General features: G+C 43.5%; 1 protein-coding gene across 4 annotated transcripts in view; it reads left to right on the top strand.

The window, feature by feature from the left end:
• The window catches only part of LOC137379970 (kinesin-like protein KIF24), a 130327-nt gene extending 113697 nt beyond the window's left edge, over window positions 1-16630 (top strand). For 3 of the 4 annotated variants that reach the window (XM_068051535.1, XM_068051449.1, XM_068051622.1), the window contains exons 12-13: window positions 12590-12683; window positions 15562-16630. In XM_068051535.1, the coding sequence (XP_067907636.1) occupies window positions 12590-12683; window positions 15562-15675 (208 nt within the window). In that variant the 3' untranslated portion in view covers window positions 15676-16630. Of the gene's footprint in view, window positions 1-5004; window positions 5161-12589; window positions 12684-15561 lie in introns of those variants that run through there. The other variant, XR_010976969.1, reaches the window with a different exon arrangement.
• The last annotated feature ends 7750 nt before the right edge of the window (window positions 16631-24380 follow it).

The raw sequence follows: 24380 nt of genomic DNA, 5'->3' as shown, positions 1-24380 counted from the left end.
TGAAGTTGGTTTGAGATCGCTGTATGTTCTCTCATTTCTGGTTGACTGTAGGAGTGTTGTGCTTGTTTCGTGTCTTAGATCGTGTTCTACTTGCGATGTGGTTACTTGGTTTTTCTTGTGCTCCCCGGTTTGTTGTTGGTTTCTTCGTAATGCCATACCGTTGGGTGTTCGTAGTTGAAATGATTGTGATTCTGGACAGTTGCTAAGGATTGTGGTGTTCGCATTTGTCTGCCAAACAATAATTCTGCTGGAATAAAAATAAGAAATGCTGGAAATACTCAGCAGGTCTGGTCACATCTGTGGAGAGAGAAGCAGAGTTAACGTTTCAGGTCAGTGACCCTTCATCAGAAAGGTCAGAATAATTCTAGTGAAGGAATGGTTTCACTGAGCGGTGTCATAGAGTTATACAGCACAGAAACAGGTCCTTTGGCCCATCATGTCTGTGCCGGCCATCAAGCATCTACCTAATCTAATCCCATTTTCCAGCACTTGTCCCATAGCGTTGTATGCTATGGCATTTCACATGCTCATCGAAATACTTCTTAAATGTTGTGAGGGTTCCTACCTCTACCACCCCTTCAGGCAGTGTGTTCCAGATTCCAACCACCCTCTGGGTGAAAAATCTTTTCCTCAAATCCCTTCTAAATCTCCTGCCCCTTACCTTAAATCTATACCCCCTGGTTATTGACCCCTCTGCTAAGGGAAAACGTTTCTTCCTAACTATCCTATTTATGCCCCTCATAATTTTGTATACCTCAATCAGGTCCCCCCTCATCCTTCTCTGCTCTAAGGAAAATAATCCTAGCCTATCCAGTCTCTCTTCATAGCTGAAATGCTCTAGCCCAGGCAACATCCTGGTGACTCTCCTCTGCACCCTCTCCAGTACAATCAAATCCTTCCTATAGTTTGGCGACCTGAACTCAGTACTCCAGCTGTGGCCTAACTAGCATTTTATACAGCTCCATCATAATCTCCCTTATATTCTATGCCTCGGCTAATAAAGGCAAGTATCCCATATGCCTTCCTAACCACTTTATCTACCTGCGCTGCTGCCTTCAGTGATCTATGGACAAGTACACCAAGGTCCTTCTGTACTTCCTAGGGTCCTACCATCCATTGTATATTCCCTTGCTTTGTTAGTCCACCCAAAATGCATTATCTCACACTTCTCAGGATTAAATTCCATTTGCCACTGCTCTGCCCATTCTACCAGCCCATCTACATCATCCTGTAATCTAAGGCTTTCCTCCTCACTATTTACGACACCACCAATTTTCATGTCATCTGCAAGCTTACTGATCATGCCTCCTATATTCACGTCTAAATCATTAATGTGCACTACAAACAGCAAGGGTACCAGCAGCGATCCCTGCGGTACACCACTGGTCACAGGCTTCCAATTACAAAAACTACCCTCGACCATTATCCTCTGCCTTCTGCCACTAAGCCAATTTTGGATCCAATTTGCCAAGTTGCCCGGATCCCGTGGGCTCTTACCTCTTGACCAATCTCCTGTGCAGGACCTTATCAAAAGCCTTACTGAAGTCCATGTAGACTACATCAACTGTTTTACCCTCATCTACACATCTAGTCACCTCCTTGAAAAATTCAATCAAATTTATTAGACATGATCTCCCCCTGACAAAGCCATGCTGACTATCCTTGATTAATCCCTGCCTCTCTAAGTAGAGATTATTTCTGTCCCTCAGAATTTTTTCCAATAGTTTGCCTACCACTGATAGACTTACTGACCTGGTTTATCCCTGCTACCCTTCTTGAATAATGGACATTGAATAATGTCCTCCAGTCCTCTGGCACTTCTCCTGAGGCCACAGAGGATTTGAAAATTTGTGTCAGAGCCCCTATAATCTCCTCCTTTGCCTCACATAGCAGCCTGGAATACATCTCATCTGGGCCTGAGGATTTATCTACTTTTAAGCCCGCTAAAACTGCTAATACCTCCTCCCTTTCAACGCTAATTTGTTCAAATATATCACAATTCCCCTCCCTGATCTCTACACCTACATCGTCCTTCTCCATAGTGAACACAGATGAAAAGTAAATCATTTAAAACCTCATCTATGTCCTCTGGCTCCACACACAGATTGCCACTTTGGTCCTTAATGGGCCCTACTCTTTCCCTGGTTATCCTCTTGCCCTTAATATACTTATAAAACGCCTTGGGATTTTCCTTTATCTTGCCCACCAGTGTTTTTTCATGCCCCCTCTTTGGTCTCCTAATTACTTTTTTAAGTACCCCCCCCCCCCCCCCCCACACTTTCTATACTCCAGTAGGGCCTCCGCTGTTTCCAATGCTCTGAATCTGCCGTAAGCCTCCTTTTTTTTCATTTTCCTTATCCAATCCTCGATAAAGAGATCCCAGCTCATCACAGTCGAGTGAAGCTCATCCCAGTGCTGGCGGTGCCTGTTTTGAAACAAAGGCAGTTTGCTTGTGCAGCTTGGAGAGTCTCTTGGAACAGGTACCTGCATCAGACTGGCTGAAACTCTAGGTGAAGCCCCCCTTGGTGTTCAGTGAGTAAATACTACCTTTCACGTGACCCATGCAGACTACCACCAACAACAACTTACATTTATCGAGCAGCTTTAACATAGTAAAACGAACAAAGTTGTTTCACAGGAGCATTATCATACAGCAGTTGAGACAAGCCAGCTAAGGACATATTAGGGCAGATGACCAAAAGCTTGGTCAAGAAGATAATTTTTACGGAGTGTCTTAAAGGAGGAAAGTGAGGTAGAGACAAAGAGATGTAGGGAGAGAATTCCAGAGCTTAAGGCACAGGCAGCTGAAGGCATGTCCACCAATGGTGGAGTGATTAAAATCGGAGATGCTCAAAAGGCCAGCATTAGATGAGCGCAGATATCGGAGTGTTTTAGGGCTGGAGGAGATTACAGAGATAAGGAGGGGTGAGGCCATGGAAGGATTTGAAAACAAGGATGAGAATTTTGAATCGAGGTGTTGCCATACTGGCGCTGTAAGGCGTAGCTTTGCAACATGCAAATCATGTTTAGTGTGATGACATTTTATAATTAAGGATGTAACGATACGTACCATACATTCTGCCATGCCATTGGAACTGGGATAGTGTGGCAATGAGGTAGTATAGTCAACTCCCTACTTTTCACGCATCGCCTTGAATGGTTTTCCAATATATTGGGGTGCTTTTGTCTGAAGCAACTTCTTGCGCTGCACCAAACAGGCTAAAAATTGAACTCTGTGTCTGCAATGGCTGCACTGGATGTGTCATGTAACTGACGAGTAATAGGAAATTTTGGGAAATAGTCCATCACAACCAGGGGATCATCTCCACGGATGCTGAAGAGATCAGTTGCAATTCTGGTCGATGGATGTGTGGGTACTTAGTGAGGTAATAATGGTTCTTTGTGGTGACTGGACATGTAGGCTTGGCATGCCTCACATTCCTTCACGGCTGTTACGATGTCTTGATTCATCCCTGGCCAGTACGCTGCTTCTCTAGCCAGTCTCCTGGTTTGATCTATCTCCATATGCACCTGGTGCGATTGTTGTAGGATGTCAGGTCTAAGGGGTTCTGGAATAAGGATTTGCTTGCCCTTGAAGATAACACCTTGGGATATCCCGAGCTCATCTCTATAAGGTCTTAAAACCTCTGGAATGTCCTGGAAGGACTCTGGATACCCACCAATCACAGTCCTCCATAATTGCTGCACTATGGGATCATTGGATGTTTCTTGTCACAGTTGCTGGCATTTATACTGCCCGAAGCTCATAAGGTCGTTATGTAAGACGTCTTCTATTTTGGTATTGATGAGATCTACTTGCAGATCTAAGGAAATATCTGCAGTTTTAGATGGGTTAAGTAAGCGACTTAAAGTATCGGATGTGACCATGGAACTACCCGACTTGCAGCGTATGTCACAGTCATAGCCTTGTATTTTGACGAGTAAGCACTGTAATCTGGGTGGTGCACTAGTTAACGGTTTATGCCAAATCATTTCAAGCAATTTGTGATCAGTTTCCACGATAAACATTCTTCTAAATACATACATATGGAAACGGATTCCAAAAATCAAGGCAAAGGTTTCCCTTTCAGTATTCGAATAGTTAGCTTGAGCCGTTGATTGCTTTTGCTTCCAAAAGGGACTTCCCTTTTTGCAGGTTGCACACTCAATGGCCTTTTGTGACGCATCAAACCCTAGCCTAGTTTCCTTTGCTGGGTTGTAGAATTGAAGAGATGTTGGTTCTTCGGTCAATGACTTTTTGAGCTCATCAAATGTGTGTTGATGATCCTCCTACCAGATAAACGGTACTTCTTTCTTCAGAAGTTCTCTAAGAGATGAGGTTTTCTGTGCAAATTTCAATATGTGTAGCAAAAGAAAACTGAATAAATCTAAGCAATATTGAAGGTCACTTTTATCTTGCGGATTAGGCATTGTGCTAATGCCCTCCAGTTTGGTAGGAGCAGGACGGATGCCAGCATCTGAAAGTTTGATCCGTTGTACATTAATGTTGCATTTTTGGCTATTGAGCCTCTCAAAGTGCTGCTTCCATTGGGAGGTGCAAGTTTCAATCATGCTCCTGTTTCGTTTGGCCAACAACAGTGATGTCATCTGCTATGCATCCTGGGATTTCACATGTGATATGGTCCACGTGTAGTTGGAAAAGATCTTGGCTATGGAAAATCCAAATGGTGATAGTTAGAAACCGTATCTCCTGAATGGAGTGCGGAATGACAATAGCTCTGAAAGGTCTATTCCAAATGTACTGTCCAGTATCCATTTTTAGTGTCAAGTTTGGAGAAAAATTTAATGTTCACAAACTTGGGGTTTAGTTCCTCAAGAGTGGGAATTTTATGTGGGCATTGTTTCAGTGCTGCATTCAGATGCCTTGGGTCTTAAAAAAAAAACTCATATAGAGCCAATTTTTTTTGATGACGTGATGGAGCTACACAAATCGATGAGGTGCTGGACTTTATAGATTATGCCATCTCTTTCCATCTTTTCCAGTTCTACTTTCAGCTTACTCTGGATATGGTGCTACACTTACACGGAGGATCGATGGAAGGAATAGCATCTGCATGTATATACAATACTGTATCACCTTTGAAATTTCCAATCCTGTCAAATCTTTCCGGTTATAACGATGTTAGGTCAGCTGCGGAGGTGAGAGCATTGTCCATGTGGTATGTCGCCTTCGCCATTGTCATGTCATTGCTATGAATGGTAGCCATGGTCAGGTCCCTGCACACCGCTAGGCCTACAATTTCTGGACCTGTGGTGTCCACAGTATAGAATATCTGGAACAACTATGGTGAATTGTAGCTTTATTCAAGGGTGATGGATCCTAGGGACGGAATCCCCGAGCTGTTTTAGGCTGTGGACTCGGCAGTGGTTGGTTGAGCCAACACTTTCCACTTCTGTGGGTAGGTGCTTTTCAGTATGTGAGTGGGAGAATGTTATGTTACGGCCTGATGTGGAGGTGGTCACGGGCTCCCTCTTGTCTTTCCTCTTATTTGACCACAACAACATTCATTCATTCCTTTTTAAACAGTGGTTGTGCTTACCACCTCAATAAGTGTTTTACCTTTCACCTTTTAATGTGATTGTGAAAGAACTAGTCGGACAGGTTTTCTTAAGTTTAAACAAGAAAGAAGCAAGTTTATTATACTCAGCCATCTAAACCCGATTTAAATAAAATAATTTTAAAAAGCTACATATTTCACGCACACATTCACATGAGAATCACACACACTCAAATAGATTACAAAGTAAAAAATTAGATTTTGCGGTAGGATTAGAGTCCAGAATAAATGGAAACTAAATACACAGACTGTGAGGTTGGATGATACGGTGGTCTTCCGGATGAAGTTGTATTCTTGAAGTCTTTGGCTGGTCAAAGTGCACTTTATAGAGTCATAGAGAGATACAGCACTGAAACAGGCCCTTTGGCCTACCGAGTCTGTGCTGACTAACAACCACCCATTTATACTAATCCTACATTGATCCCATATTCCCTACCACATCCCCACCTTCCCTCAATTCTCCTACCATTTACCTTCACTAGGGGCAAATTACCATGGCCAATTTACCTATCAACCTACAAGTCTTTGGCTGTGAGGAAACCGGAGCTCCCGGCGGAAACCCACGCGGAAACTTTATCACGTTTTTGGAGATGGTGAGGCTAGGCGCTAACTTGAGCAAGGTGGTTGCCGATTATTGATGCCCTTTTATTTACCTCAAAAATAATTGCACATTCAAGCAGCTTAACTGCATAATGAAGTCTGTCACCTGCTACTATCCAGTCTACCTATTCCTTGCTAACTTATCCCTTTCTTCGTCTTTCTCTAGGCCCATTCCAGCACCGTCACCCATCAAGGAGGATTTGGAGGAGGACTATCCTCTGAAAAATGTGCAGTCAAGCCCTCCATCCCTCCCAAAAACCATCAGAGATTGGCACCTTGGATGGGTTAGACAGTGAGTTAGACGGGTAGGCACTTGAATCACTCAATACAAGTGAGCAGGGACTAGTGGAAAGGACGGCCCTAGAGATAGCTTGCTGGGAAGGCAAGCTCTGCTGCGAAGGACAGCATTGTTGACTTCAATTGCTCAGCCTTCAGAAGAAAATTCTTTTCTGCACGCATGATGTATTGGAAAGACTGCCAAAAAGATGATGTACCATGTCCGAAAGTTTTGGGGAATCCACTCTGGCTTGTGTGGTGTCCTGTGTCATGGCATTAGCACTCTGCAGTCTTCCTTGGAGCATATGGCAATGTCTGTGGACTCTCACCGGGTGTCTGTGTTGCCAACTCAAACTGATGGAAGCTCAAACTGCTGCCATTCAGATTCTGGGCTTCAACGTATGCTCCACTGGTGGACTATGTTGATAAAAACTGCAAAGGCATCACTGATCTGCTCAAGTCTGCTTGTCCACAGATAAGTAAGTGGAAGTGATGAGGCACAGCCCTGTGGGTGTGGCGGTATTGCAGTGGGACTGGAACATCTTGCTCTGAACATACAACATTGATGGGCAGGAAAACAGTAAGGTTCATCAAGGCTACCCAACTCCATGTTGGCTGGACCATCATGGCCTCTCTTGGGATGTCAGTATGCCTGCTTCTTCACCACCCCTTAACCAATACACAGACTGCCCCAGCAGCAGCTGAAGTGCTTTCAGGCTCTAGCTCCTAAAAGTCATGCACCACAAGCATCTCAAGGCGCCTCACATGAACCACAGCAGTCTTTCACCAGCTATGCTGAAACCCTGGAGGAGCACCTTGTAGGCAACGTTCCCTCTAAGTTGTGTGGGTGCCGGCCGCGCAGCAATGCAGAATGTACCACACAGCGCGACAAACAGGCTGCGTACAACAAATAAAAAAATTAGAGGAAGAATTGCTTGTAGGAGTGGTAGAGTTAGGAAATCATTATTGAAGAAAGGCAGTATGGTTTTTTGACACTTGGGTGAACAATTAGTTCAGGGCATCCATTTTGATATTAAAGAATTACTCTTTTCACATTGGGAATTTTTGTTTGTAGTGTGGTTTCATGGCTCATGAGTGTATTGGCAGGATGTCATAACTATGATAGGTGGATTAACATTTTTAATGTCCTTTATTGTGGAGTTGACTGGGTGGTGAAGGAAGTAACAAGGACTGTTAATGCAGGCGGGGGATTGTGTAACTTTTCAGGGGAATGAGCAGGTCATTCGAAGTGCTGAGCTTTCAAGTCATCCCAGCATCTCTGGCTGCGGGGTTGTGATGGGCCCCCTTTTCTGTTCCTTTCCCACCTCTCCCAAATCAGCCTCATCAGATGATGAGCGTTCCTATTGCCGTTCCTGCTCCAGGTGCAATCCTCTTTGTATTGTGAAGTTATGCAACATGCTCTTCCGTTTTGTTTATTAAAGCCTTCCAGCTTGTCTGTTTCCCTGAAGAAGCCCTCCCGAAGTGCACTCACCTTATTCACCCTGGCATGAACAGCCCCAGCTTCTCCAATGTATCAACATAAAAGTCCCATGGAACCATTCTCTCAAATCTTTTCTGCACCCTCTCTAAAGCCTTCACATCCTTCCTAAAGTGTGGTGCCCAGAATTGTACACAATACTCCAGTTGAGGTTGAACCAGTATTTTATAAAGGTTCATCATAACTTTCTTGCTTTTGTACTCCATGCCTTTATTTATAAAGCCCAGGATCCTGTAGGCTTTTTTTCTCAACCTGTTCTGCCACTTTCAACGATTTGTGCACATACGCCCCCAGGTCTTTCTGTTCCTGCACCCCCTTTAGAACTGTACCCTTTATTTTATATTGCCTCTCTTTGTTCTTACTACCAAATTGTATCACTTCACACTTCTCTGCATTAAATTTCATCTGCCATGTGTCCGTCCATTCCACCAACCTGTCTGTGTCCTCTTGAGTTCTATCACTAGCCTCCTTACAGTTCACAGTACTTCCAAGTTTTGTGTCATTTGCATATTTTGAAATTGTGCCCTGCACACCCAAGTTTAGGCTATTAATGGTTGGCATCCTTCCATCTACAAAAGATATGGACAAGCAATAAACAATCCATTTAGGTCAGGGGTCTTCTCTTGGTGCACCTTTGCTGATGGCTGTGAAGGCCAATCCTTGAGAGTCAGGTTCTGCCACACGTGAAGCTGCGAAGTGACACTGTGAGTTGTTTTCGGTGTTGATGCCTGTTGCCAAGCTACTGTAGCTTGGTCGTCCTGGTAGTGCATGCCAGGTCACAGGCTGTGTCACCATTTTTATTAATATTGTTACGGCCAGGTGAGGAGGGAGGTCTCAGGCTCCCATTTCACCCCTTCTCTGGTTTGACCGCAACAGGGTTTATCCTTTTTAAACACAGTAATTGAATTTACCACCTCAGTGAGCGCTTGCTCCTGTTCCTCGAATATAATTGTCAAAGAACCAATCAAACAGGTTTTATTGAGTTTAAACAAGAAAGATGTAAGTTTATTATTCTTAACATTCTAAACAGGTTAAAATTACTAACAGTATGCTATGCATTCACGCATGCATTCACATGAGAGTCACACACACACAAATAGATTACAGGATTACAGAAGGCAAACGGAGTTGGATGGTTGGAATAGAGTCCGGAATAAATGGAATTTAGGTACTGAATATCAGTCCCAGAATCCTCAGTTGAAAGTGTAGTCCTGCATTCCGCGCTGGGCCATGTTCACGGTTGTGGGCTCCCTTCTCAGGTTCCAGAAGGCAGAAGAGGGGTTCGATCTTTGTCCCCTAGTTGTTGGTGGTGGTGGTGGGCTGTAGGCTGGAGCCTTTACCAGTTGCAGCCGGGCTTCTCTGGATCTTTACTGGAGTGAGAGAGAGAGAGCAAGCTGCTTTGTGGATGGCTTTTCAGTTACTGTCCTCTGCTTTCTGAGTGACAAAGCTTAGTCTCTCCAGAGCTGCACAAGCAGTCACATAATGTTCCCAAACCTCTTTGTTTTAATGAGGTCCTTCTGGTAACTTCTCTGAATTCAAGGCTTTACCCCTCAAGCTGTCGAGTCACAGTTGGTTGGGTAGGGGTTGGCTCTTTCAAAGTCGATGGCCCTTGACGACCGTGTTGATAAGGCCATTTCAGGTAATTTAATCAGAGAGCACCCCATTGTTCTGGCTAGGTTGAGTCAGTCATGTTGGCTCCAGTCTGGTCTTTTGGTGTTTCACATGTAAATTGCAATTGCCATCTTGGCTGCCAATTTGCTTTTTAAAAGAAGTTATTTGTAAGAATTTCCAGCAAAAATCTAAGGCAAGGTTCCAACTGATGAAATTAATATTTTCCATTTGGCATGTAGGGTTTTCATGACAATATATATTATTTGAATTATTAATATATATTAATCTTCTTTGGCCTCCTTATCTCGAGAGACAATGGATAAGTGCCTGGAGGTGGTCAGTGGTTTGTGAAGCAGCGCCTGGAGTGGCTATAAAGGTCAATTCTAGAGTGACAGGCTCTTCCACAGGTGCTGCAGAGAAATTTGTTTGTCGGGGCTGTTACACAGTTGGCTCTCCCCTTGCGCTTCTGTCTTTTTTCCTGCCAACTACTAAGTCTCTTCGACTCGCCACACTTTAGCCCCGTCTTTATGGCTGCCCGCCAGCTCTGCCGAACGCTGGCAACTGACTCCCACGACTTGTGATCAATGTCACAGGGTTTCATGTCGCGTTTGCAGACGTCTTTAAAGCGGAGACATGGACGGCCGGTGGGTCTGATACCAGTGGCGAGCTCACTGTACAATGTGTCTGTGGGGATCCTGCCATCTTCCATGCGGCTCACATGGCCAAGCCATCTCAAGCGCCGCTGACTCAGTAGGGTGTATATGCTGGGGATGTTGGCCGCCTCGAGGACTTCTGTGTTGGAGATACGGTCCTGCCACCTGATGCCAAGTATTCTCCGGAGGCAGCTAAGATGGAATGAATTGAGATGTTGCTCTTGGCTGACATACGTTGTCCGGGCCTCGCTGCCATAGAGCAAGGTACTGAGGACACAGGCCTGATACACTCGGACTTTTGTGTTCCATGTCAGTGTGCCATTTTCCCACACTCTCTTGGCCAGTCTGGACATAGCAGTGGAAGCCTTTCCCATGCGCTTGTTGATTTCTGCATCTAGAGACAGGTTACTGGTGATAGTTGAGCCTAGGTAAGTGAACGCTTGAACCACTTCCAGAGCGTGGTATATTAATATACATCAAGAAAAGCAGTGGTCCTAGTAATGACACCTGGGGAGCCCCACTATATACCTTTCTCCAGTCTAAAAAAACTACCGTTCACCACTACTGTTTCCTGCCACTCAGCCAACTTTGTATCCATGCTGCCACTGTCCCTTTTATTCCATAAGGCTAATATGGGGCACTTTATCAAATGCCTTTTGGGAGTCCATGTGCACTACATCAACAGCATTACCTTCATCAACCCTCTCTGTTACCTCATCAAAAAACTGAATCAAGTTAGTTAAACAAGATTTGCCCAAAACAAATCTCTGCTGGCTTTCCTTAATTAAGCCTCAGTGTTAGTTCCACAGCGCCTTTCATATTCTCAGGACATCCCAAAGCACTTCACAACATTTAAGCACTTTTGAAGTGTTGTCACTAGTATAATCTATGGAAATATAGCAGTCAGATTGAAGTCCCACAATCAGCAGTGAGATAAATGACTGGATAACTTAAGTTACTTGAGAAATAATTATTGGCCATTACATAGAGGAAAATTACTCTGCTTATTGGGGGCAGCTTAATGGAACAGCTGGTCTTTTCCTGCCTATCAGTTTTGTAAGTTTTTGTGCTCTTTTGAATATTGCCATAGGATAATTTATATCCTTTCAAGCAGGTTCTTTGTTTACCGTCTCATCTGAAAGGCGGTAGTAGAAGTACAGTATATTGTAATTTGGGAAGAGAACAATGTTACATTAACAAGTTGCTTTTAAAAAGCACCTTTAATGTGGAGAAATATCTATGGTGCATCACAGAGGTGTAAGAAGGGGAAAAAAGACACTAAATCAAAGAAGGGGCTATTAGGAGGTGTAAACAAAAGCTGGATCATGGAGGTGGGGTCTAAGATGGTTACAGCACCTAGAAAAAGGGTTATTAGCGCTACTTTATATGCTGTTTATCCTAATCTGTATACAGTTGGTTGTGTACAGTTAATATGGAGTGTCCTTTCCAAATTTGGAGTGCCCCACTTCTGCCACCTGAATTCTGGGGCCATCAAAGGCAGAACAGGCAGGAATTCTGTGTAGAATCATCCCACCAGTCACACCTCTTTCTTTGATGAGACCAACGTAGCCCACACCCATCCTCCAGACGAGATCCTAAATGGGGTGAAGACCTGGTGTAAATGGAACCACTCGGTTTCTGTCCCTGCTAGGGGCCTCCAGATAAAGGCCCTATTGTGGCTAAAAACTTGGAAATTCACGAATGTGTTCTTTTCCAGCATTGCGATTTTCTACACTTATATCTATAAGCTAAATGCAATATGTGGGAAGTATGAACTGGAACCCATCTGTTATGCATCTAGAAATACTCTTTACAGGGAATTAGGAGGCAAAGAGTAATTGACTCACTGATTTTCCTTCTCTCCTTGCAGACTACTGCATAGTCTGCAGCTTGCAGCTCTCTGAGTGACATAGATAGCTGATAACAAGAACTTGCCATAAAGGGAATCGCAAATTACATTGTGTGCCCTGTTGAGACAATAAACTGTAGGTCAGATAACAATGCTTTCATGCAGTCTTAAGAAAATTATTTCTAAGCTGAAAGATTTGTGTGCACAGTTGAAATGTCTATTTTGGCTGTACTGGAGATTTCAAAAGTCTTTCTCTCTGGTTTCACTTGCCATATAACTTGCAATTAAAACTGTTGTTTTATTGAGTTTCTGGTAATGCAGGATGTTTTGTTATTTCTTTAACCGAGTGGGGGGAGAGATTTGGTCCACTTTGTTTTTGTTTTCATTTTTCCTTTTCTGTTGCTATTTATTAGCAACTGTCTCTTGTCTATATGTACCACTGATTCCCAAAGAAAGCTTTCTATTGTACTGTTACACTAACAAGAAGCAATAATTTCAAACCATTTTGTTTTTTGCATTCTAGGAGACTTGTTGTCCAAGCCCATTGTGAGCAACTAGAAGAAATGTTAGCTCTTTTTGAAAAGGAAGAATATTTGCTGAACAAACTAACAATGTTGGTAAGTTTTTTTTTATGCAATCCTAAAACTAGGCAAAGTGGAAAAATATTTTTAGATGAATGTAATCTTTAACAACCGAAAACAAATCTTTCAAATCATATACTGTGTGGGCTACAATCTGAAACCACCAGTCACATGGGTTTTAATTATGCATTTAAAAACCTCAAGTGGTGACAAAGTGGGCTTTTAAAGAGGCCATTCTAAAACAGACACATGGAGCGGAGATTTTCAAGTTGCTACCACCCCATTTGTACCATATACACACAGGAGATTCATGAATATTTTTTAATCAATGTCAGTTGAAATGGTGATAATTCCTACCATTTTCATCTCTGCCTGCTGGATCACTGGCAGTTCTTGCTCTAGATACGGGACTCTGCCCTGCTTGATTACCTGTCCCCCAGATTAGTGAGCAGTTTATCAAATCATCGTAAATAAGACCCTGCCATGAAAATGGCATGTGCCTCATGCCAATTGCTTTAGTGGGCACAGCGTACACTCACCCATTGCTAGCCCAATATTAGAAGTCAGGAAGGGGCTATATTAAATACCCATTAAAGGGATGTTAAGTTGCAGGTGGGGAAAGCAGGATGCAGGTTTGGCACAGTTTTTATGCAAGTCATTTGTGGATTTTAAGGCATAAAGACTTCTTGCTCCTGTAGGTAAGTCAAAAATGGTCCCTGCTGCTCAAAATTGGTCCTTCTTTTCACTCTTGGAACTTTCACCCTCCTCTCCTTTAGGGTGCTGCAACAGGCACTTCAAAATCAGCTGTCCTGCTAGATTACCTGTCCCCCCCAGATTAGTGAGCAGTTCACCAAATTATCATAAATAAGACCCTGCCATGAAAATGGCATGTGTCTCATGCCAATTGCTTTAGTGAACACAACATACACTCACCCATTGCCAGCCCAATATTTGCTCAAACCAAAAATTGTCCCCATCCTGTTTTCATTAAGTATTTTTTCAATTGCCATCGACCATTCTTTGCAATTTATATAGTGCCTTTCACAACCGTGGGACATCCCAAAGCATTTACAGCCAGTGAAGTACTTTTGAAGTTTAGTTATCGTTGTATTTGCCCACGACAAAGCCATAGAAACAGCAATGAGATAATGACTAGATAATATTTTTAGTGGTATTTGAGGGATAAATATTAGTCAGAACACTGTGGAGAACTCCTATGCTCTTCTTTGACAAGTATCATAGATTCTTTTACACCCTGCTGAATGGGGCCTTTGTTCAATATCTCATCTGAAAGATTCGACAGTGCAACATTCTGTCAATGCTGCACTGAAGTGAAACAATGATGAGAAATCAAACTTTCTCTCATGGCTCTCACTGACACAGCAGACTGAGTGAAGTAAATTCATCATAGAATCCTAGAAATTACAGCAAAGATGCCATGCAGCAAGTACTTGTGCGAGTTCTTCACACTCCTCAAATTTCGTTTTCTTGTTCAGTGTCCATTTCTCACCTTGTTAAGCGCCTTCAGGCATTTAATTTATCACAGGAGCAACTACATGTTATGGCTATTGTACTCCATTGTTGGGTTGTATTTCTCGAAGAGACATGTAATGCTGAGTGGATTCAAAACACGAAGGATGGAACTTCAGTTGGAATCATGTGGAAAAAGTCAAAACCATCCACCGACACCCTCCTCCGTCCGCCTGGCTGAACTTTGTTCTCAAATTGAACAACTTCTCCTTCAACTCCACTCACTTCCTTCAAATAAAAGGTGTTGCTGTGGGTACCCACATGGGTCCTAGCTATGCCTATTTTTTGGTGGGCACGTCAAACATTCCTTGTTCCAGTCCTACTCGGGTCCCCTCCCCCAACTCTTTTTCGGTATATTGATAATTGTATCGGTGCCATTTCCTACTCCCACCCCGCACTTGAAAACTTTATCCACTTTGCTTCCAATTTCCACCCTTCCCTCAGCTTTACATGGTCCATCTCTGACACTTCCCTTCCTCAACTTCTCTGTCTCCAGCTCTGGGGATAGACTGTCCACTAATGTTCATTATAAGCCCACTGACTTCCACAGCTACCTCCAATACACTTCCTCACACCCTGCTTCCTGTAAGGACTTCATTCCATTCTCCCAATTTCGCCATCTCCGACGCATCTGCTCTGATGATGCAACCTTCCACAACAGCGCTTCTGACATGTTGTCTTTTTTCCTCAACCAAGGATTCCACCCCACTGTGTCTGACCCATTTCCTACACTTCTGCCCTCACCCCTTCCCATCTCTCCCTGAACCACGACAGGGTTCCCCTTGTCCTCACTTTCCACCCCACCAGCCTACACATCCGAAGGATCATCCTCTACCATTTCCGCCACCTCCAGGGTGATGCCACCACCAAACACATCTTCCCCTTACCTCCTGTCAGCATTCTGAAGGGATCGTTCCCTCCTTGGCACTCTGGTCCACTCCCTCCATTACCCCCAACACCTCGTCCCCTTCCCATGCAATCGCCGGCGGTGTGATATATGCCCTTTTACCTCCTGTCTCCTCATTATCCAAGGCCCCAGACATTCCTTTCGGGTGAAGCAGCGATTTACTTGTACTTTCAATTTAGTATACTGTACTCACCGCTCACAATGCGGTCTCCTCTACATTGGGGAGACCAAACGCAGATTGGGAGACCACTTTGTGGAACACCTCTGCTCAGTCCGAAAACAGAACCTTGAACTTCCGGTTGCTTGCCATTTCAACACACGCACCCTTCTCTCATGCCCATATCACTGTCCTGGATCTGCTGCAATGTTTCTCCTCATGGAAATCCTTAGATTATGTATGCATAATATATATACTGCACACTTAAATATTTTGAACATTAGAAAATTGCCTGAACAATGATTTATATTTCTTGGCAGGACTTCAAAGATTACTTAACACAGCTGGAAGAGATCCTGATGCAAAAAGCTAAATGCATCCAGCGCATGCAAGGCCAGATCCATAAGTATCAAAATTATCCTAAGACTACGTGAGACAATTCAAATCACCAAGTCATCTGTATCTTAGCTTTAGTGTAAGTTAATAGTGGAAAAACTGAGAGAGCCAGTTCCTAAATCTGACCTCCTTTCTACAATTTTTGCAGTTATTCTCATTTAAATGCAAGTTACAAAAATAAATCTTTAAATATCTGCTCCATTTTGAGATCCAATCTTAAACTTTGCTTTCCTACCCCCATTCTCCATGCTTCAGCCTTGCTGGCCTGCGGTTTCTGTCCAAGTGGCTGTTGTTTATATATGTCTGAACCTACTAAAGTCAATCTTCTTGTTGGGGGTGGTGGAGGGCAAGAGATAAACTGCATCGGTTTGGAGTTGAGATGAGTCGTAAATGCACTTCACCTATCCAACAATGCACAGCAGTAATAAAGAAAACCAATAGCATAGGAACGTAGGAACAAGAGTCAGCCATTCAGCCTCGAAAGCCAGTTCCACCATTCAGTGACTGCATGTTTAACTACATAGCCAAATGAGTATTACACAAGTCAGAAAGTGACATGATCAATAAGTATAGTGCTCTAGTCAGACCACACCTTGTGTATTGTGTCCATTTCTGATCCGAGACTCGAGGGATACATTCAAACACTGGGAAGAGCCACCAGGCTGATTTCTCATTGCCCATGTCTGCAGGTTGAAAAAAGTTGCAAGAAAATTTGGCTCGTCAGTCTTAAAAGAAGCATTTCTAAACGCTTGTATTACGGAAGTATAGTTAATGATATGGAAGAGTAAATATGAAAACTTACTAAAAAGTAAACCATGGATGCAGGATGAAGGCTTCAATTAGTATGGGACAGATGTCTGATTGATTTCAGGAAGTTTTCCTTTCAGCAAAATATATGGAATGGACTTCCAGCTATAGTAGTGGCAGTAAAAATTTAGAATCACAACCAATTAGATGCTGCATTTGTGGAACTGTAGAGATTCTCTGTGAATAAATTAAGATGGGTTAAGTAGCCTTTCTGTTCTGTGTAATTATCTTGGGAAAATCAGAACCATGTCCACTGTGTGCCAGTGTGAGCTATGTAGGTCCACACTACTCCATGCCTTTGTAGAGAAGTCTGCAATGGTCAACATTCTGTCTGATTACAGGAGCTGGAGATGGCTAGCCCTGGAATTGGGGCCTAGGATCGTTCCCACTCAGCTATAGCTAACACTGCAAGCCAGTGCGCTACAGGTGCAGTGGTCCTATCTGGACTGCAGCAGGAAGCTGACCAGTGCTTTGTCCTGGAAAGTAAAAATGTTTTGAACAGTTGTAACACCTTTTCAACACGTCACTGTCCATATGCTTGGCTCTTGTCAATCTGTGGCTAGGTTCTATAAGCAAGGTTAATTGAAGTACATCTCTAAAAGGAGTGTACACTCCATATCTGGAAAATGAAAGCTTTACTTATGTGGATTTTGCAGTCATTTGAAGATTATTGAACATTAGGATATGATTCCACTCATTTCAGAAACTTGTCTGACACAAACCATGGGCACCTTTGCAATAAGTGTCATTGGACTAGTAAACTAATGGCGGGCAGTCATTAAGGCGGGGCTAAAGTGTGGCGAGTCGAAGAGACTTAGCAGTTGGCAGGAAAAAAGACAAAAGCGCAAGGGGAGAGCCAACTATGTAACTGCCCCGACAATCAAATTTTTCTGCAGCACCTGTGGAAGAGCCTGTCACTCTAGAATTGGCCTTTATAGCCACTCCAGGTGCTGCTCCACAAACCACTGACCACCTCCAGCCGTTTGCCCATTGTCTCCCGAGACAAGGAGGCCAAAGAAAGTGAAGACTATTGAACATTAGGATATGATTCCACTCATTTCAGAAACTTGTCCGACACAAACCATGGGCTCCTTTGCAATAAGTGTCATTGGATTAGTTAACTACATTCATCATAGCCTGATCCTGTTCTCCCTCAACAAATAACATGCAGTCCAACAGGATGGCTCAGCTGTTCACTGAGCCACTTGGAGGAGCTCTTTCACTCTTCAACTTCAGTCGTGTGTGCAATTTTCATCTTAATTTACATTTATTAATAAAAACACTGCTGACAGCAATATAAATTTGGTGATCCTGAATTTGACCCCATGTTGAGGAATATTGCAAGTGGAGTCCAGAGGACATGAAAATATTTAATATATGCAGACCTGAAGGAAAACATACCATTTTTCCATGATCCCAACACTTGAAAAAAAGCCTTGTGTGTACTTGATTGATGAGAGAAAACACTCCAATCCAGGCTTGCTCAGTTTATTTGATATTTACTATAGGTTCTGGGTTTGAGAATGGCAAAACTTTCAACTCTTGCTGTTCAGTGGAGTGATTCCTAAAAGTCAGAATTGATAATTGGCAATAATGGCTTAAACCAGTTCTTGATATTTCAAGAATTGAATACTTTATGACAGATTACATATGGGCATACACTGGATGTAAGTACCATGTATTTCACAATATTTTATTGCAAGTGTGAAAATCTTGCAGTTTCATTTTTTTTTCTAGATCTGTAGTATATATTTTCCAGTTTGGAAACTGGAATTTAAAATTAATCTAACTTAATCAATTGTATTTCAAAAATGACTGTAGAGAAATGTGAACTCATTTTAATACATTTACCTTATTTAAACAGTGGTTGCAGATAACTAATTTGAAAACTCACTTTCAAAAGTTAAAAAAGCATTTTTTTTTTGTAATTTGTTTAAGTAATACTAACAATAACCATATGGGCATTCCAACTTGGAGGATTACTAAATTCAGCAGGAAGGCAACTGAACTACCTTCCATAGATAGTGCTTTTGCATTAAAATAAGTAGCTCCCTCAGATACAGTTAGTCATAGTCGTACAGCATAGAAACAGGCCCTTCAGCCCACCGCGTCCATAATGCCTATCTATACTAATCCCACCTGCCTGCATTAATTCCATATCCCTCTCTGCCTTTCTCATTCAAGTATCTGTCCAGATGCCTCTTAAATGTCGCTACTGTTCCTGCCTCCACCACCTCCTCAGGCAGCTCATTCCGGATACCCACTATTCTTTGTGTGAAAAATTTACCCCTTTGATCCCCTTTAAACCTCCTCCCTCACCTTAAATCTATGCCCTCTAGTTTTAGTCACCCCTACCATGGGAAACAGACTCTGGCTATCTGCCCTATATATGCCTCTCATAATTTTATATACCTCTATCATGTCCCCTCTCAGCGTCCTTCACTCCAAGGAAAACAGACCCAGCCTATCCAAACTCTCTTTATAACTCAAGCCCTCCAAACCAGGCAACATCCTTGTGAATCTTTTCTGCACCCTCTCTAGCTTAATCACATCTTTCCTGTAGTGCGGCGACCAGATCTGCACACAGTATTCCAAATGCGTCATAACCAACGTTATGTACAACTGTAACATGACGTCCCAACTCTTGTACTCAATGCCTCGGCCGATGAAGGCAAGCATGCCATATGCCTTCTTCACCACCCTGTCTACCTGTGTTGCCACTTTCAACGAACTATGTACTTGCACCCCAAGGTCTCTCTACTCAACAACACTCCCCAGGGCCCTGCCATTCACTGTATATGTCCTGCCCTGGTTTAACTTCCCAAAACGCCCACTTTCCCAGTTTATCTATATCCTGTTGTAACCTCAGACAACCACCTTCACTGTCCACTATACCACAAATTTTAGTGTCATCTGCAAACTTACTAATCATGCCCCCTATATTCACATCCAAGTCATTAATAAATATGACAAACAACAGAGGGCCCAGCACCGAACCCTGCGGCACACCACTGGTCACTGGCCTCCAATCTGAAAAACAACCCTCCACTACCACCCTCTGCCTCCGATCACCAAGCCAATTTTGTATCCAATTGACGAGCTCACCCTGAATCCCATGTGTTCGAGCCTTCTGGACCAGCCTACCATGTGGTACCTTGTCAAAGGCCTTGCTAAAGTCCATGTACAAAGAACAGTACAGCACAGGAACAGGCCATTCGGCCCTCCAAGGCTGCACCGACCTTGATGCCTGCCTAAACTAAAACCTTCTGCACTTCCAGAGCCCATATCCCTCTATTCCCTTCCTATTCATGTATTTGTCAAGATGTCTCTTAAACGTCGCTATCGCATCTGCTTCCACCACCTCCCCTGGCAGCAAGTTCCAGGCACTCACCACCCTCTGTGTAAAAAAACTTGCGTCGCACATCCCCTCTAAACTTTGCCCCTTGCACCTTAAACCTATGTCCCCTAGTAACTGACTCTTCCACCCTGAGAAAAAGCTTCTGACTATCCACTCTGTCCATGCCGCTCATAACTTTGTAAACCTCTATCATGTCGCCCCTCCACCTCCGTCGTTCCAGTGAAAACAATCCGAGTTTTTCCAACCTCTCCTCATAGCTAATGCCCGCCAGACCAGGCAACATCCTGATAAACCTCCTCTGTACCCTCTCCAAAGCCTCCACGCCCTTCTGGTAGTGTGGCGACCAGAATTGCACACAATATTCTAAGTGTGGCCTAACTACAGTACAGCTGCAACATGACTTGCCAATTTTTATACTCTATGCCCCGACCGATGAAGGCAAGCATGCCGTATGCCTTCTTGACTACCTTATCCACCTGCGTTGCCACTTTCAGTGACCTGTGGACCTGTACGCCCAGATCTCTCTACCTGTCAACACTCCTAAGGGTTCTGCCATTTACTGTATACCTCCCACCTGCATTAGACCTTCCAAAATGCATTACCTCACATTTGTCCGGATTAAACTCCAGCTGCCATTTCTCCGCCCAAGTCTCCAACCGATCTATATCCTGCTGTATCCTCTGACAATCCTCATCATTATCCGCAACTCCACCAACCTTTGTGTCGTCCGCAAACTTACTAATCAGACCAGCTACATTTTCCTCCAAATCATTTATATATACTACAAACAGCAAAGGTCCCAGCACGGATCCCTGCAGAACACCACTAGTCACATCCCTCCATTCAGAAAAACACCCATCCACTGTTACCCTTGTGACCGAGCCAGTTCTGTATCCATCTTGCCAGCTCACCTCTGATCCTGTGTGACTTCAGCTTTTGCACCAGTCTGCCATGCGGGACCTTGTCAAAGGCTTTACTAAAGTCCATATAGACAACATCCACCGCCCTTCCCTCATCAATCATCTTTGTCACTGCCTCAAAAAACTCAATCAAATTAGTAAGACACGACCTCCCCTTCACAAAACCATGCTGTCTCTCGCTAATAAGTTCGTTTGTTTCCAAAATGGAGTAAATCCTGTCCCGAAGAATCCTCTTTAATAGTTTCCCTACCACTGACGTAAGGCTCACCAGCCTATAATTTCCTGGATTATCCTTGCCACCCTTCTTAAACAAAGGAACAACATTGGCTATTCTCCAGTCCTCTGGGACCTCACCTGTAGCCAATGAGGATGCAAAGAAGTGCAAGAACAATAGGGCAGTAATAGTAGGGGATTTTAATTATCCCAATATTCTTGAGGTGCATTCAGGAGAACTTTTTTGCCCAGTGTGTAGCAAGTGCAATAAGAGAGGGTGCAGTTTTAGACTTAGTTTTAGGAAATGAAGATGGGCAGGTGGAAGGAGTAGCAGTGAGAGCGCATTTTGGTGGCAGTGCTCATAATTCAGTCAGTTTTAACATAATTATGGAAAAGTACAGAGATAGAACAGGAGTTAGAGTTCTCAATTGGGGCAAGGCCAATTTTACTAAACTGAGGAGTGATTTAGCAAAAGTGAACAGCTACTTGAAGGTAAATCAGTGTCAAAACAGTGGGAGGCATTCAAAGGGGAGAGTCAAGGGATTCAGGGTAAACATGTTCTCACAAAGAAAAAGGGTGAGGTGGCCAAATCTAGAGCCCCATGGATGTCAAGGAGCCTACAGGGTATGATAAGGCAGAAAAGGAAAGCTGGTTGCAGACAGGAAACAAAGAGTAGGAATAAACGGGTCTTTTTCCGAGTGGCAGGCAGGTACCGCAGGGATCATAGCTAGGATCCCAGCTACTCTCAATATGTATTAATGATATAGATGAGGGAATTAAATGTAATATATCCAAGTTTGCAGACAACACAAAGCTGGGTGGGAGTGTGAACTGTGAGGAGGGTGCAGAGAAGCTCCAGTGTGATTTGGACAGGTTGAGTGAGTGGGCAAATGCATGGCAGATGCAGTATAATGTGGATAAATGTGAGGTTATCCACTTTGGTGGCAAAAACAGAAAGGCAGATTATCTGAATGGTGATAAATTGGGAAAGGAGGAGGTGCAGTGAGACCTGGGTGTCCTTGTGCACCAGTCACTGAAAGTAAGCATGCAGGTGCATTAGGCAGTTAAGGAGGCAAATGGTATGTTAGCCTTCATAGCAAGACGATTCGAGTACAGGAGCAAGGATGTCTTGCTGCAATTATACAAGGCCTTGGTGAGACCACATCAAGAGTATTGGGTGCAGTTTTGATCTCCTGATCTATCTCTGTACTTTCCCTGCTATGGAAGGAGTGTAGCGAGAAGGTTCACCAGACTGATTCCTGGGATGTCAGGACTGACATATGAAGAGAGATTGGGTTAATTAGGCTTGTATTCACTAGAGTTTAGAAGAATTAGAGGGGATCTCATAGAAACCTACAAAATTCTAACAGAACTGGACAGACTAGATGCAGGAAGGATTTTCCTGATAGCGGGGGAGTCCAGGACCAGGGGTCACAGTCTAAGGATAAGGGGTAAGCCATTTAGAACCGAGATGAGGAGGGATTTTTTCACCCAGAGAGTGGTGAACCTGTGGAATTCTCTACCACAGAAAGCAGTTGAGGCCAAATCATTAAATATATTCAAGAGTTACATATAGTTCTTAGGGCTAAAGGGATCAAGGATACGGGGAGAAAGCGGGCACAGGGTACTGAGTTTGGATGATCAGCCATAATCGTATTGAATGGCGGTGCAGGCTCGAAGGGCTGAATAGGGCCTACTCCTGCTCCTATTTTTCTATGTTTCTAAAAGGAGAGAGGAAATAGCAGAAGGTCTGACCATCATTTCCAGTCCTCACTGGATACAGGTGTGGTGCTGGAGAATTGCTAACGTTGTACCTCTGTTTAAAAAGGGAGCGAAGGATAGACCGAATAATTACAGGCCAGTCAGTCTAACCTCAGTAGTGGGCAAATTATTGGAATCTATTCTGAGAGACAGGATAAACTGTCACTTAGAAAGACACAGGTTAATCAAGGATAGTCAGCATAGATTTGTTAAGGGAAAATCTTGTTAGGCCAACTTAATCGAATTTTTTGAAGAAGTAAAAAGGAAGATAGATGACGGTGGTTCAGTTGATGTGGTCTACATGGATTTTAGCAAGGTTTTTGACAAGGTCCCACATGACAGACTGGTTAAAAAAAATAAAATCCCATGGGATCCAGGGAAATGCAGCCAGGTAGATACAAAATTGGCTCAGTGGCAGGAAACAAAGGGTAATTGTTGACAGCTGTTTTAACGACCGGAGGGCTGTTCTCAGTGACATTCTGCAGGGCTCAGTAGTGGGTCCCCTGATTTGTGTGATGTATGTTAACGATTTGGACATAAATGTAGAGCGCATCAAGAATTTTGCAGACGACACAAAGATTGGCCGTATGGTAGATAGTGAGGAGGATAGCTGTAGGCTACAGGAAGATATTGTTGGTCTGGTCAGATAGGCAGAAAAGTGGCAAATGGAATTCAACTTGGAGAAATGTGAGGTGATGCATTTGGGAAGGTCAAACAAGGCAAAGGAATACACGATTAATGGGAAAATACTGAAAAGTGTAGAGGAAGTGAGGGACCTTGGAATGAATGTCCACAGATCCCTGAAGGTAGCAGGACAGGCCGATAAGGTGGTTAAGAAGGCGTGTGGAATCCTTTCCTTTATTAGGTATAGGATACAAGAGCAGGGAGGTTATGCTATAACTGTACATCTCATTGGTTAGGCCACAACTTGAGTATTGCGTGCAGTTCTGGTCACCTCATTACAGAAAGGATGTAATTGCACTAGAGAAGGTACAGAGGAGATTTACAAAGATGTTTCCAGGACTGGAAAAATGCAGCTATGAGTAAAGGTTGGATAGGCTGGGGTTGTTCTCCTTGGAAGGGAAGGCTGAAGGGAGATCAGATTGAAATGTACAAAATTTTGAGGGGCCTGGATAGAGTGGAGGCGAAGGGTCTATTCACCTTTGCAGAGAGGTCAGTGACTAGGGGGCATGGATTTAAAGTGCTTGGTTGAAAAATTAGAGGGGAGATAAGGAAAAACTTTTTCACCCAGAGAGTGGTGATGGTCTAACTCACTGCCTGAAAGGGTAGTTGAGGCAGCGACTCTCAACTCATTCTAAAGGAGTCTGGATATGCACCTCAAGTGCCGTAGGCTGCAGGGCTATGGACCAAATGCTGGAAGATGGGAATAGAATAGATGGATCATTTTTTGGCCAGCACAGACACAATAGGCCAAGTGGCCTCTTTCTGTGCCTTAAACCTTCTGTGATTCTATGGCAGATGGAGTTTAGTGTGGACAAGTATGAGGTCATCCACTTGAGACCAGTATTCCCTCTAAGCTGCAGTTAAGCATCAACCTAAAAATACCTGCACAAGTCAGCCCCTTTCGCATGCACAGCCATCCAAAAGAATTTAAACAGTTAACAAATCAGCCACGCATAACAAAAAAATTTAAAATAAATAGTATTTTCTAAAAGGTACAGGG

Source organism: Heterodontus francisci, chromosome 1 (assembly GCF_036365525.1).
Source record: "Heterodontus francisci isolate sHetFra1 chromosome 1, sHetFra1.hap1, whole genome shotgun sequence".
Classification (NCBI taxonomy): domain Eukaryota; kingdom Metazoa; phylum Chordata; class Chondrichthyes; order Heterodontiformes; family Heterodontidae; genus Heterodontus; species Heterodontus francisci.
The sequence above is the reverse complement of the archived record's forward strand: the minus strand, read 5'-3'. Positions and strand labels throughout refer to the sequence as shown.